General features: G+C 48.6%; 1 protein-coding gene across 7 annotated transcripts in view; it reads left to right on the forward strand.

Moving 5' to 3' along the window:
• Positions 1-9,776, forward strand: part of LOC105493314 (dehydrogenase/reductase 7B) — a 66,167-nt gene extending 56,391 nt beyond the window's left edge. For 6 of the 7 annotated variants that reach the window (XM_011760873.2, XM_011760878.3, XM_071082526.1 and 3 more), the window contains 3 exons: positions 70-162; positions 4,065-4,217; positions 6,282-9,776. In XM_011760873.2, the coding sequence (XP_011759175.1) occupies positions 70-162; positions 4,065-4,217; positions 6,282-6,487 (452 nt within the window). In that variant the 3' untranslated portion in view covers positions 6,488-9,776. The remainder of the gene's footprint in view (positions 1-69; positions 163-4,064; positions 4,218-6,281) is intronic. The other variant, XM_024796415.2, reaches the window with a different exon arrangement.
• Positions 9,777-13,893: the final 4,117 nt, after the last annotated feature.

Below are 13,893 nucleotides of genomic sequence, written 5' to 3' on the forward strand. Positions count from 1 at the left end.
CCTTCCATCAGCATCACATGCAATGACTGGAAGTAGGGTGCTTGTCTAAGCCTCTGCCTCTGTCCTCAGCACTCCTGCCCTCCATGATCAAGAGGAGGCAAGGCCACATTGTCGCCATCAGCAGCATCCAGGGCAAGATCAGCATTCCTTTTCGATCAGCATGTGAGTACTGCTCTCTCCCACAAAATGCTCTGCTTTTTGGTTTTTTCCTGATTATAAAAGTAACACATTTACTATCTAGAATTTAGACACTGTAGAAATAAACTATCCAGAATGCAAAGGCACTTTAGAATGTGTTCTCCAGAGCCACATGTCTGGGATCAAATCCCAACTCTACTTTTTGTCCCCTGTGTGACCTTGGGCAAGTATCCCCACTTCTCTGTGCCCTGCCCTCAAGTGTAAATGGAGACAGCCTCAGTCTTAGCCCAGAGGACTGCTGTGAGCACAGTGCTTGGAGCTGCGCCAGGCACTAAGCACTAGGCATGTGCTAGCCACCCCTACTGTTACGATTATTAGCTTGTCCCACAGATATAACCATGCCATCACTTTGGGGCATATGCCTCCACAATTTTTCTTACATGTAATTCAAACATGCAAAAATGGGATGGCATTATTATTCATATTGCTTTGTAGCTTGTTAATCCCACTTAACAACGTATCTTTCTACATCAGCATGTATGGATTTACCTCATCCTTTCAATATAGTAGTCCACTGAATGCATGTGACATAATTGATTTAGCCATTTTCCTGGACACTTGAGGATTTTTTTTCCCCCCGGTCTTTGACCATTAGCAGCAGTGTGCTATGTAGAACATTCTCAAATATTTATATCTTGGGGCACTCAATGGGAGGGTTTCAATAAAAAGGGTTGTAAGGTAATTTCACAAACTGTCCTTTCTTTGCATCACCTCCTGAAAGGAAATACTGCCTTATCTCCTCTCAGCCACCCAAAGGCTAGACCCAGCCACAGCCTGGTCAGCAAAGGCAGGGAAATCTGAGCTGCTGCAGCACTTTGCAAGGGCAGCCACAAACATCCAGGTCCATGACACTATATGGCCACCTGTGAACTGGGAGTGTAACATAATTTATTCTTTCTTCCAAGATCTGGATCCCAGCTGTACCTTTTGGCTCTGGTATACAACCAGAAAATCTGGTTGTATTTTCTTGGACACATTACTTAACTATTCTGATCCTGTTTCCTTACATATTAGTGAGATTTACAATCATCATACATGCTTGTACATACAGCTTTCCCTGTTTATTAATACTCTCTTTCAACTTTGGATAGGACACCATCTAAGGCTTCTCAAATGGTGCAGGAAAAAAAATAGTATATATAGAATCATAACTAATAAAGCAAATGAGTTAAAATGTTAAGAATGGGTAAATCAGGGTAAAGGGTTTGTTTGTTTTGTTTTGTTTTGTTTTGTTTTGTTTTGTTTTGTTTTGTTTTGTTTTGTTTTTGAGACAGAGTTTCACTCTTGTTGCCCAGGCTGGAATGAAGTGGTGCAATCTCGGCTCACTGCAACCTCCGCCTCCCGGGTTCAAGTGATTCTCCTGCCTCAGCCTCCTGAGTAGCTGGGATTACAGGCACGTGCCACCACACCTGGCTAGCTTTTGTATTGTTGGTAGAGACAGGGTTTCACGTGTTGGCCAGGCTAATCTCAAACTCCTGACCTCAAGTGATCCGCCCACCTCAGCCTCCCAAAGTGCTGGGATTACAGGCGTGAGCCACTGCGCCCAGCTGGAGTCCTTTATACTAAATTATTTTCAAGTTTTACTTTGATTTATAATAATACCACTGATTTTTGTTGTCTGTTTGGCCTGCTGACTGCAGTAAGGCGTACAATGATTGGTCTCCATATTCAGCTTTATAATGACCAGGCTGAATATGGAGTGCCTCTTGGGCAAGTTGGTTAACCCAGATAAGTAACAGCCTTCTCACCTATAAAATGGGGAGAACGGCATTCTCTCTCTCACGCGGCTACAGCGAAGACCAAGTCACGTGATCCACGCAGCGTGCTTAGTACTGGGCTGCACACTGGCAGGGCAAGTGATGTGGACAGTGACGAGGTCAGCACAGCCTGGCTGAGAACTCACAGCCTGAGAGCTCTGGGGAGAACCAGCTGTCAAGAGTGTAGCCTTCTATTTTGGGGACTTACAGGATAACCCACTCTTCCCTGTCCCCAAGCCTGGGCTGTACTCTTGGAATCATGGCTGATAGGGGCAGTCTTCTCCATCCACCCACAGCCAATCCATCCAGCCCCCAGCAACTGTGCCCCAAACCAACGGAGCAGGCCCAGCAAGGCACTGCAGCAAGCTCAGACGCTACTGAACTGCCTCATGTGACTTGCTGCGACACTTCCTTGCTTTCTCCCTTCCTGTTTCCTTAGCTGACGGATGCCCCTTCTTTCCTAAGGCTAAAACATTTACAATTCTGAATTGGAGGAAACTGATTTACTGTGGAGACGCTGGTATGTTTCCCAGGAATGTCATTATAGGGTCACTGTGTTCCCATTCAGAGCACCTTTTTACTGGGTTGTGAAGCCCTTGCTCGAGGGCAGACACAGCTGTTTCTTGCAGGTGGAGTAAGCTCTGTAGCTCTTCTAGATGAAAAGCCACTGCCTGGATATTTGTCAAAATGAGATACATAAGAAGGCAGGCCTGAATTTTTTACACCCATGAAGGCCCACTGATGGGGCCAGTTCTGTCACCTGGTAACTCACTGGGGAGGACTAGGCAGCCAGAGCTACATGGCAGGTCTGCGGGGCCAGCATGGGAGCTGTCCGGCCTGCCACCAGGTGAAGAAAGCTACTTGCAGGAACAGTAGAATAGGTAAGAGTTCATTTCTGTATTAAAAGATGTATATATATATTTTATGGAAAATGTGTACAATCACATGGCTATACGTAGGATATATTAAAGAAATAAATCACTGGGCATGGCTGCTTACTCCTATAATCCCATCGCTCTGGGAGGGTGAGGTGGGAGGATTGCTTGAGGCCAGGAGGTCGAGGCTGCAAAGAGCTATAATCCTGTGATCACAGCTCTTCTCCAGCCTGGGTGACAGAGAAGATGTCTTCTCTAAAAACGCAAAACAGAATTATACAAAAATCCTGGGAAACTGTTAGCACTGATTATCTCTAGGATTGGAATTTGGAAGACAGGAGGACTGTCTTTCTTTCTTTCTTTCTTTCTTTCTTTCTTTCTTTCTTTCTTTCTTTCTTTCTCTCTTTCTTTCTTCCTTTCTTTTCTTTCTTTCTTTCTTTCTTTCTTTCTTTCTTTCTTTCTTTCTTTCTTTCTTTCTTTCTCTTTCTTTCTTTCTTTCTTTCTCTCTTTCTTCCTTTCTTTTCTTTCTCTCTCTCTCTCTCTCTCTCTCTCTCTCTCTCTTTCTTTCTTTCTTTCTTTCTTTCTTTCTTTCTTTCTTTCTTTCTTTCTTTCTTTCTTTCTTTCTGCCCTTTTATATACTATTTGAATGTTTTACCCAGTAGGCATTCAGTTTTTTTGTTTTTGTTTTTTTTTAACTTTTAACTTGGAATAACTTCAGACTTAAAGTTGCAGGAACAGCACAAATCACTCCCATGCACGCTTCATGCAGATTCCCTAATAACCTTTTTACCTTATTTCCTTTATCATACTCCCTCTCTGTGTATATGCATATATACCATTTATAATACATATAAAACTGTATGTATATATAGCTTATAATTTTTTTCCTGAACCATTCGAAAGGAAACTGGAGACATGATGCTCGTTTACTCCTATTTCAGTGTGTTTCCTAAGAACAAGGGCACAGTACACTTCTCAAAGTCAGGAAATGAACATTGTTATAATACTGTAACCTTAAATTATAAAACCAGGTTTTAAAGCTGCAGTCCCAGCTGAGGCGGGAGGATCACATGAGCTCAGGAGTTGGAGTCCAGCCTAGGCAACATAGCAAGACCTGATCACAAGTAAAACCAGGTTTTGAGAACAGAGAGTGTGAATGGTGGTGAATAGTTGGGTACCAGGCCATGCCCACCCCGGCGCACTCACTCCCCTGCCTCTCCGTCCACACGTGTAGACGCAGCCTCCAAACATGCAACCCAGGCTTTCTTTGACTGTCTGCGCGCTGAAATGGAACAGTATGAAATTGAGGTGACCGTCATCAGCCCCGGCTACATCCACACCAACCTCTCTGTCAATGCCATCACCGCGGATGGATCTAGGTATGGAGGTGAGGCCCGGTTTCTCTTTTCTCCTATGAAAATCTGTGGGTCAGCCACAGTGAGACATGCGGTTCTTACATCAGGGATTCTTTGGTCATTTTCATTTGGAATAGAACTTCTAAAGTAAAAAAACTGAGGTGTTGGTTCTAGATATGGACTATTGAATAATCTTCGTTTACCCCACCATGGCCTACCCTTAGTGTGAACGTCACCATTGCAGCGTTCAGAACAGGACCTCTGTGGGCAGGACTCAAGGGCTAAAAGGAAGTTGCCAAGCTGGGATGCCACCAGACTCCCAACTAACCCGTTCGCAGATCCCGAGTCCACGGAGTATTATCAGCATCGGGATTGAGTGAACTGACCTCATGGCAAGTGTAGGGTGTTTGATGGTCTGTCTCTGTCCCGTAGGCTTGAGAAATGACTGATTCCGGGCCAGTCTTCAGGGTGAGGCCGAGTGCAGCAGTCTCAGCACCTTCATCTTGTCTCATTTGGAGACAGTGCAGAGCTGACCTGCAGTCACCACTCGTGGGCAGAGCAACCGGCCCCAGCATGCAGGCTCAGGCCAAGCAGAGACCAGTGTGCCCGTGATCACTGGAGCCCTTGGAGCTGGGGCTGCCTCCCCTTGCTTGGAACAGGGCCTGCTCACCCCTCCAGTGCTGTCCTGCCATGTCCTCCTCCCTGAAGTGATCTCTTGGGGTTTGTGCTGTGATGTCTGCCAGGGGCCTCATGGTCCTGCACCCAGCCCAGCCAGGCCTGAACCAAGACTGCCCATGTCCTGGCAGAGCTGCGCTCACACAGCAAGTCCTCTTTTCCCACAGTAGACACTATACAGAGGCATGGGGCTTCATACAGCTTTACACCTGTCTAAACCTAGAAGACGCCACTTAAAAAATTCTCTCTGTGGCATTTCAAAATAAGCTGTAATCCAAAACTTCCTACTTTTCTGCATTAACAAAAACACCATGAGAACAGACATTGGTGAGGGGGCTCAGGCAAGCTGGACAACTTAGTAGTGGTTTCCTGTGGCTAGGCACTGTGGCCCACACCTGTAACCTCAACACTTTGGGAGGTCAAGTCAGGAGGATCACTTCAGCCTAGGAGTTTGAGACCAGTCTGGGCAATAGTGCGAGACCTTGCCTCCACAAAAAATATGAAAATTAGCCAACCATGGTGGCACCGCCTGTAGTCCAGCTACTCAGGAGGCTGAGTCAGGCAGGAGGATTGCTTGAGCCCAGGAGGTCGAGGCTGCAGTAAGCCATGATTGTGCCACTGCACTCCAGCCTGGGCAACAGAGCAAAACCCTGTCTCAAAAAAAAAAAAAAAAAAAGTGGTTTCACATAGTCTGTGCTAGTGGCCGCTCCTGTGTGCCTGCCAGCTGGTCCTACTTTGCTGGCAAAATTGTCAAATTACTAGGGTAGAAGGAACATCAGTTGCTGTTAACCTAACACCTCCTTCTAATCTCTTCCAGCTGTCCCTTCTAACACCTAAAACAAACTAAGGATTTCTTCCTGTTTCTCATCCAGTTAGTACTTGACATCGAGAACAGGGACATGTGTCTGCTCCTGACTCAGTGAGCTTGTGCCTGTGGGCGTCAGTAGTCCCCAGCCACCTCTGTCTGGCCACCCTGAAGCCAGGCTACCCAAGACAAATGAGGTGGCACAACATCCCTTAGTCTTCAGTTGTTCTAACAGGCACACATTTCCCAGGTCAGGAAGCTGCTTTTCAGATGCAGTGGGAGGGGCTCACTCTGTGCCTTTGCTGTGGACCACCAGGCAGACAGACTCACTTTGGTTCCAAGCCCTGGCTGGGATCCTCAGTCTACCTTGTTTCCACATCCCACCCCGCTCTCGCTTCCCCCACTGACCCACATCCAGCTGCAAAATGGTTCCTCCTTTCCTGGGAGCATGGAATCCTCAGGGGTGGTGGCACACCACCGGCTTCCTGGCCCTGGGAAGAGCTTCGTGGTGGCAAAGGCAGCAGGCTGACCTGACGGCTCACATCAGCTCCACTCCTCAAGAGGGACCTCTGCTTCCAAGTTAGTTCATGTGTTTCTTCTGTTTTATTTATTTTAGTTATGGACACCACCACAGCCCAGGGCCGAAGCCCCGTGGAGGTGGCCCACGATGTTCTTGCTGCTGTGGGGAAGAAGAAGAAAGACGTGATCCTGGCTGACCTACTGCCTTCCTTGGCCATTTATCTTCGAACTCTGGCTCCCGGGCTCTTCTTCAGCCTCATGGCCTCCAGGGCCAGAAAAGAGCGGAAATCCAAGAACTGCTAGTACTCCGACCAACCAGAGCCAGGGCAGAGAAGCAGCGCTCTTAGGCTTGGTTCCTCTACAAGGGACAGTTGTATTTGTTGAGACTTTAATGGCGATTTGTCTCACAAATGGGAAAGATTGAAGAAACACGTCTCACGCAGATCTGCTGGCAGAGGAAGAGAACAAAAAACGGCAGCAAGCTTCCTCCCAGGGTGAGGGGAGACACTTCCGGAGTAAACGTGGAGCTGGGGTTTAACCCTAAAACCAAGAAATAAACATCTCAAACAGTAAGAGTGGTCGTCTTCAAGGACTAGAACCTTGTGTCCTTTGAATTCTGGCCCTGCCAGCTCCTAGAAATTGTTTCAACCTTGGAATCAGAAGATGTGATGTCACCTGACCCAGCTGCTTTTGTATTTGACTTAAACCTCATTGTTTGGGCAGAAAGGCCACCTCCAGTACTCAAGGGAGAAAGCTGTAGTTTCAAGAAGTCAGTAGTCACACCCATTTCCGGGCCCTGTGATATCTCATCCAACATAAAAAGCGGGCCAGTATGTAATGGCTTATTTGGCGTATCCCAAGGGATGGCTTTAGCACCTCATAGGAATTCCCGTTTCTCTCTTAACTCTCACTGCATCCCTGTAGGATGCCAGGCACCACTCCAAGCAGAAGGTGACCTTACTAAAGAGAGAGCAGGCCGGGCGCGGTGGCTCAAGCCTGTAATCCCAGCACTTTGGGAGGCCGAGACGGGCGGATCACGAGATCAGGAGATCGAGACCATCCTGGCTAACACGGTGAAACCCCGTCTCTACTAAAAAATACAAAACACTAGCCGGGCGAGGTGGCAGATGCCTGTAGTCCCAGCTACTCGGGAGGCTGAGGCAGGAGAATGGTGTAGACCCAGGAGGCAGAGCTTGCAGTGAGCTGAGATCCGGCCACTGCACTCCAGCCAGGGCGACAGAGCAAGACTCCCGTCTCAAAAAAAAAAAAAAAAAAAAGAGAGCAGCCGCAAGGGAGAGGAGGATGCTGCATGGCCCCGTGCATCCCTCTAGAAGTAAAACCATCAAATTGGCCAGCTGGGCAGATTCTACAGCAGCCCCTGGTCTGGTGGAAGTGAGCCTTGGTTAGCTGTGACGAGTTGGATCATAGCCAGAAAGAATGCCTGTTTCTGCCTTTCTGATTTAGTAAAAATACATGGTTGAGGCTCACTGAGTAGGTCAAGTTCACTTCTAGTGTTTAGGAAGAAACTTTTCCTGTTATTGAAACTGAAAATTGAAATGTAGGTCCACTGCAGACTTCCCCAAATTGGATTACAAATCTCCTATCATATCATACTGACATCTTGCACCATGTCCCAACTCTGGCCTTGTTGAGCCTGTATTTTATGACCATTATATAACATTGGCAGCAACATTTTTTTGTTTTGTTTTGTTTTGAGACGGAGTCTCCCTCAGTCGCCCAGGCTGGAGTGTAGTGGTGCAGTCTTGGCTCACTGCAACCTCCGCCTCCCGGGTTCAAGCAATTCTCCTGCCTCGGCCTCCCAAGTAGCTGGGACTACAGGCACATGCCACCACACCCAGCTAATTTTTGTATTTTTAGTAGAGGCGGGGTTTCACCACGTTGGCCAGGCTGGTCTCCATCTCTTGACCTCATGATCTGCCTGCCTCGGCCTCCCAAAGCACTGGGATGACAGGCGTGAGCCACCGGGCCTGGCCTGAGCTTGTATTTTAAACAGCTGCCCTAGACAGATGATAAAAATGGCCACAGCCAGCCTTTGGTTAGGGTGTCAGAGGGTTTCAGGTTTCCTGGGAGGAGGAGGACAAATGGGTGATTAGATCTGGTGACTTGTCCCAGCTCCTAACGCTTCCTGGACGTTCCAGGAGCCTCTGGGTAAAATGTGGACACAGACATGATGGGTCTTTCTTCATTTTCCAGGTAAATTGTCAACCTCCCTCCTGACATGGAAGAGAAGGGTCTCCTTAGTGTTCACACTGGAGACAGTAGACTCAGGCAAGAGCTGGAACTGAGACAGCAGCGGCACCTGTCTAAAGCTCAGCCCGAGTCTAAGGTTGAATGAAAGTGCCGAGCACACAGCAGGTTTCCAGGAAATGGCAGCAATGAAGGGCACTGTCCCTCTAGATGGAAACGAGAGGACGTTTCTCCTTGGATGCTATTGGCTGCCACGCTCAGAGGCACCTGGTGTCCAGGTGCTGTCCTTTCCTCTCCATTATATAACATGGTCAGCAACTGGAGGTTGATGTGATAGGTTGCCCTCAAAGGAATGCAAGTTTAGCAACCATGTACTCCATCATCAGAAGACAGGAACGTCACATATGTTGTTGAGGTTGTTGGTTTTGGGGCCATTGTGACCTGACTCACAGCTGGGGTGCATGGAGCTTGGGCTGGCATTAAATATTTCTTAACCTACATACCACCTATTAGTTGTAAGTGGTTGGATTGCAGCCAGAACGAACACCTGCTTTCATGTTGTTTCTTTTTTTTTTTTTTGAGATGGCCTCGGCCTCCCAAAGTGTTGGGATTATAGGCGTGAGCCACCGTGCCTGGCCTCTTTTTCTTTTTTCTTTTTTTTGAGACAGAGTCTCGCTCTGTTGCCCAGGCTGGAGTGCAGTGGCATGATCTCTGCTCACTGCAAGCTCCACCTCCCGGGTTCACACCATTCTCCCGCCTCAGCCTCCTGAGTAGCTGGGACTACAGGCGCCTGCCACCATGCCCGGCTAATTTTTTTGTATTTTTAGTAGAGACAGGGTCTCACCATATTAGCCAGGATGGTCTCGATCCCCTGACCTCGTGATCCACCCGCCTCGGCCTCCCAAAGTGCTGGGATTATAGGCGTGAGCCACCGTGCCCGGCCTCTTTTCTGAAATGGAATTTCGCTCTTGTCGCCCAGGCTGAAGTACAATGGCATGATCTCAGCTCACTGTAACCGCCACCTCCTGTGACTCACCTTCAAGTGATTCTCCTGCCTCAGCCTCCCGAGTAGCTGGGATTATAGGTGTGCGCCCCCATGCCCAGCTACCACCTTTCTAATTTATTAAAAATACATGGTTGAGGCTTACTGAGTAGGTCCAGTTCATTTCTAAAGTTTATTTCCTCCCAATTAAAGTGGTTAGCAACTGGAGATTGACGTGCTAGACCAGCCAGATCTCAATATTATTGTTTACTTATCCAGCATTCTAAAAACCTCAAATCACTTTCTAAAATTTAACTTTATAAACTTTATATTTTGCCATATAAAGTATAACACAAACTGAAGAATTGTTAAAATCTATCTAAATAAAGCTGTTTGCCAAAGGCAGAGTCTGAGGCCCACTGTTCTTGAGGAGGAGGTTGGCGAGTCCCAGAGGGGACCTGTTAAAGTCGCACCAACACCAGACAGACGCTCTTCTTGGCCTCAGAGGCTGAGGACTAAAAGGGCCTGCAGCTGTGCTCTTTCATGTCCATGTTGTCTTGGGTCGCTGGAGTTCAGTGTCCCTTCCTGGAGACAGCCGTGGTTTGGATAATGTGGGACTTACTGAGCCTTTAGAATTCTCCCAACTTAGCAGCTGAAGCACCTTCCTGTGGGTGGGCCCCACGTGCACTGCTCCAAAGCAAGAAGCCCAGCCACAGCCCCGGTTCAGCTGATGGCCTTTGAGCAACCTTCACTGCTCTTGGATTTTCACATCAGTGTTTGAACATGGACGTTGCCAGCAGGGTTAGCGATGCTGCCGTTCCACTTTCTCTTTTCTGTCTTTTAGAGGGTTTTTGCCTCCTCCTCTTTCATCCTGAAATTCTGCCGGGGAGGTCTGAAAAGCATGCTTTTTCATTGGTTCTGCCTTCAGATATCTGAGGAAGTTCAAAGACACTTTCCACTTTGCTCTTTAAGCCCCTTGGTGTTTCACATCATGCCAAAACCAGAGACGGAAAAATAAAACCAATTAGCTTTTCCGAACAGCAGCGCCTCCATGCAGGGCAGAGGGGCCATAGCTGATGAGTGAATCGCAGAAACAGTGTACAGCCCTGGGCGCCCTGCCCACCTCCCAGCAAGTCTCCCTTCCTTCCCTCAGGGCCCAGCAGCGGCTGCAGCAGATGTGAAAACTCTGGAGGGAACTAAGAGACCAGAACAAGGAGATCCAGTTTGATCAGTTGTCCTTTTACATAACAGCTCTTCACTCTTCTCTGAAATTGGGTGGGGATGGGTAGCTAAAACTAATTTACTAGATTAATGACGACACCATCTATTCCCTAAAGTGGTCCATGTAGGACTCATTTAAGTGGATTTTGCACAGGAGGGCCCCGGTAACTTGGCCTTTGCTTTCTCTCAGCAGTTACTGAATGCTGTTTTTTAAAAAAAGAAAACAATTGGCCAGGCGCGGCAGCTCGTGTCTGTAATCCCAGCACTTTGGGAGGCCGAGGCAGATGGCTCACCTGAGGCCAGGAGTTCAAGACCAGCCTGGCCAGCATGGTGAAACCATGTCTCTACTAAAAAGACAAAAAATTAGCCAGTCGTGGCAACCTGTAATCTCAGCTCACTCGGGAGGCTGAGGCAGGAGAATTGCTTGGACCCAGGAGACAGAGGCTACAGTGAGCCGAGATCACGCCATTGCACTCTAGCCTGGGCGACAGAGAGACTCCATCTCAAGAAAAAAAAAAATTATTTTTTGGAGACAGGGTCACACTCTGTCGCCCAGGCTGGAGTGCAGTGGCAAGATCACAGCTCACTGCATCCTCAACCTCTGAGGCTTGAGCAATCCTCCCTCCTCCGACTCCTGAGTAGCTGGGACCACATTTGCATACCACCATATCTGGCTAATTTTCATCTTTTTTTTTTGTAGAGACAGGTCTTGCTATGTTGCCCAGACTGGTCTTGAACTCCTGGACTCAAGTATTTAATGGTCCTCCTCCCTCAGCCTCCCAATGTGCCGGGATTACAGGCATGAGCTACTGCACTCAGCCTTTGAATGCTATTTCTTCAGAAGTACTGTCGCGTATCAGATAACCCTAAGCGACTTGTCAGCAGCTCTGCCGTGACTGATCCTCTAGGCAGGACAATGGCAGGAACAGAGAAGCCAGCACTGACAGTGGGGAGGGAGGCGTACTTCTGCTTCTCACTGCCAGCCTCAGGCATATGAAACCACTGCCTGCTGTCCACACCAGCACCTCATCCCCATCTCCCTGGTTAGGGGTCATGTAACTAAGATGGCATTTCAGAACCTGGGTTAATACATCCAACAAGAATCACTTGGCTCAGTGCAGCTTGGGAAACGGTGGAAGAGCTACCCGTTTGCGCCTAGTTTCTACTTCGGACGAGGGCTTCTGCTCAGCTGACTTGAGGTTGCCTCAACTTGTCTGGCTTATCCAGCTTGTGCCTTCCAGTCAACTCCCCCATGAAATCTAACTTGTCGGCAGAGCACTTCCAGGCCAGGCATGGGGCTCCCTTTCCAAATCTGGGCATTATTTAAAAAAAAAAAAAAACCTGCCCAGCAGGCTCAGATGCCAGCACTCAGACACCTGAGGGGTCACGGGCAGCTGCATTTCAACTCACACTGCCGTCGAGGCACGTTTTTCCGGGATCAGTTGTGTGGCTAAGGCAGTTCCCTCTTTACCATTATTCCAGGTGCCTAGAGACTGCCACGTAAACAACGGTGCACACTCAACACCGTCATGCCCCCTGCACTCAACTGAGTGATAAGTATTTCTAAATCTCTTGGAATTAAATCAAAGTTTCTTAAACTTTCTGCGGGCCATGGATCCCTTTTAAAAATCTTTGCCGGGCGCGGTGGCTCAAGCCTGTAATCCCAGCACTTTGGGAGGCCGAGGCGGGCGGATCACGAGGTCAGGAGATCGAGACCATCCTGGCTGACACGGTGAAACCCCGTCTCTACTAAAAAATACAAAAAACTAGCCGGGCGAGGTGGCGGGCGCCTGTAGTCCCAGCTACTGGGGAGGCTGAGGCAGGAGAATTGTGTGAACCCGGGAGGCGGAGCCTGCAGTGAGCTGAGATCCGGCCACTGCACTCCAGCCTGGGCGGCAGAGCGAGACTCCGTCTCAAAAAAAAAAAAAAAAAAAAAAAAAAAAAATCTTTAAAAGCTCTGAATCTCCCCTACAAAAAATGGCCCAATCACCCCTGGTGAAGCCTTCCCACGCACCCCTCCATGACTCTGTGACATGAGGTCTTCCTGATGGAGCGTTTAAAACTAGGTGAGAAGCCACTTTGGCTATCTCTTAAAGATTGGCCTTGCCGGGCACGGCAGCTCACGCCTGTAATCCCGACACTTTGGGAGGCCGAGGCAGGCAGATCACTTGAGGCCAGGAGTTAGAGACCAGCCTGGCCAGCACGGCAAAATCCCGTCTATACTAAAAATAACAAAAATCATCCGGGCATGGTAGCACACACCTGTAGTCTCAGCTACTCGGGCCTAAGGCAGGAGAATCACTTGAACTCGGGAGGTAGAGGTTGCAGTGAGCCGAGGTCACGCCACTGCACTCCATCGTGGGTGCCAGAGCAAGACTCTGTCTCAAAAAAAAAAAAAAAGAAAAAAGAAAAAAATGATTGGCCTTCAGAAGGAGGTGCCATGTGGCTCTTCAGGGATGAATGGGCTTTAGGAAGGCAGAAGTGAAGACAGGGGCCCTAGCCTTTTTGTGGAAGCGATAATTTCCCATTTACCCAAGGCCTTAGAGCAAGCTTGTCCAATCACCAACCAGCAGCCCACGGGCCTCATGCAGCCCAGGGCGGCTTTGAATGTGGCCCAACACAAATTTGTAAACTTTCTTAAAACATTATTATTATTATTATTATTATTATTATTATTATTATTATTTTAGCTCATCAGCTATCATTAGTGTTAGTGTATTTTATGTGTGGTCCAAGACAATTCTCTTTCCAATGTGGCGCAGGGAAGTCAAGATTGGCCACCCCTGCCTTAGAGGAAACGTGGCAGGTGATGCAGTCTACCCTTCGGTGTGAGGGAGGAGCACTGGCTTGGCTCCTGTGGAACAGGGAGCACTGCGGCCAGGGGGTGCTTCCAAGATCGCTCTGAGGGCTTTTCTGTCAGCCAAGGGCAATGGGTTGATAAACTCAGGGTCCACAGCAGGAAGAGTTTCGGTGCTTCAACGAAAACAGTGTTCAGATCTCCGAACAGGGATCCTAGCGCCCAGAGTTCCCCACGTGAACCCAAGTGAAGACCCAAAGGCCTCCAAGCCTCATCGCCTTATCCTACCATGTTCCTGAACAGCGTGGTAGCAGTGCTGGCCTTCGGAATGATGAGGCCAACGCGAGCCAGGAGACTGCTCCTGCGCGGGGTTTGGGCCCAGGACTACCTCGGATCTAGGCTTGTCGTCGCTGTAACTGGTAACACTGGGCCGCAGCTAGGAACAGGGCAGGGTGGCTACCACAGCACCTGCTGCTTCCACGGACAAGCCGCCACCTAGAG

This window comes from Macaca nemestrina, chromosome 17, assembly GCF_043159975.1.
Source record: "Macaca nemestrina isolate mMacNem1 chromosome 17, mMacNem.hap1, whole genome shotgun sequence".
Classification (NCBI taxonomy): Eukaryota; Metazoa; Chordata; class Mammalia; order Primates; family Cercopithecidae; genus Macaca; species Macaca nemestrina.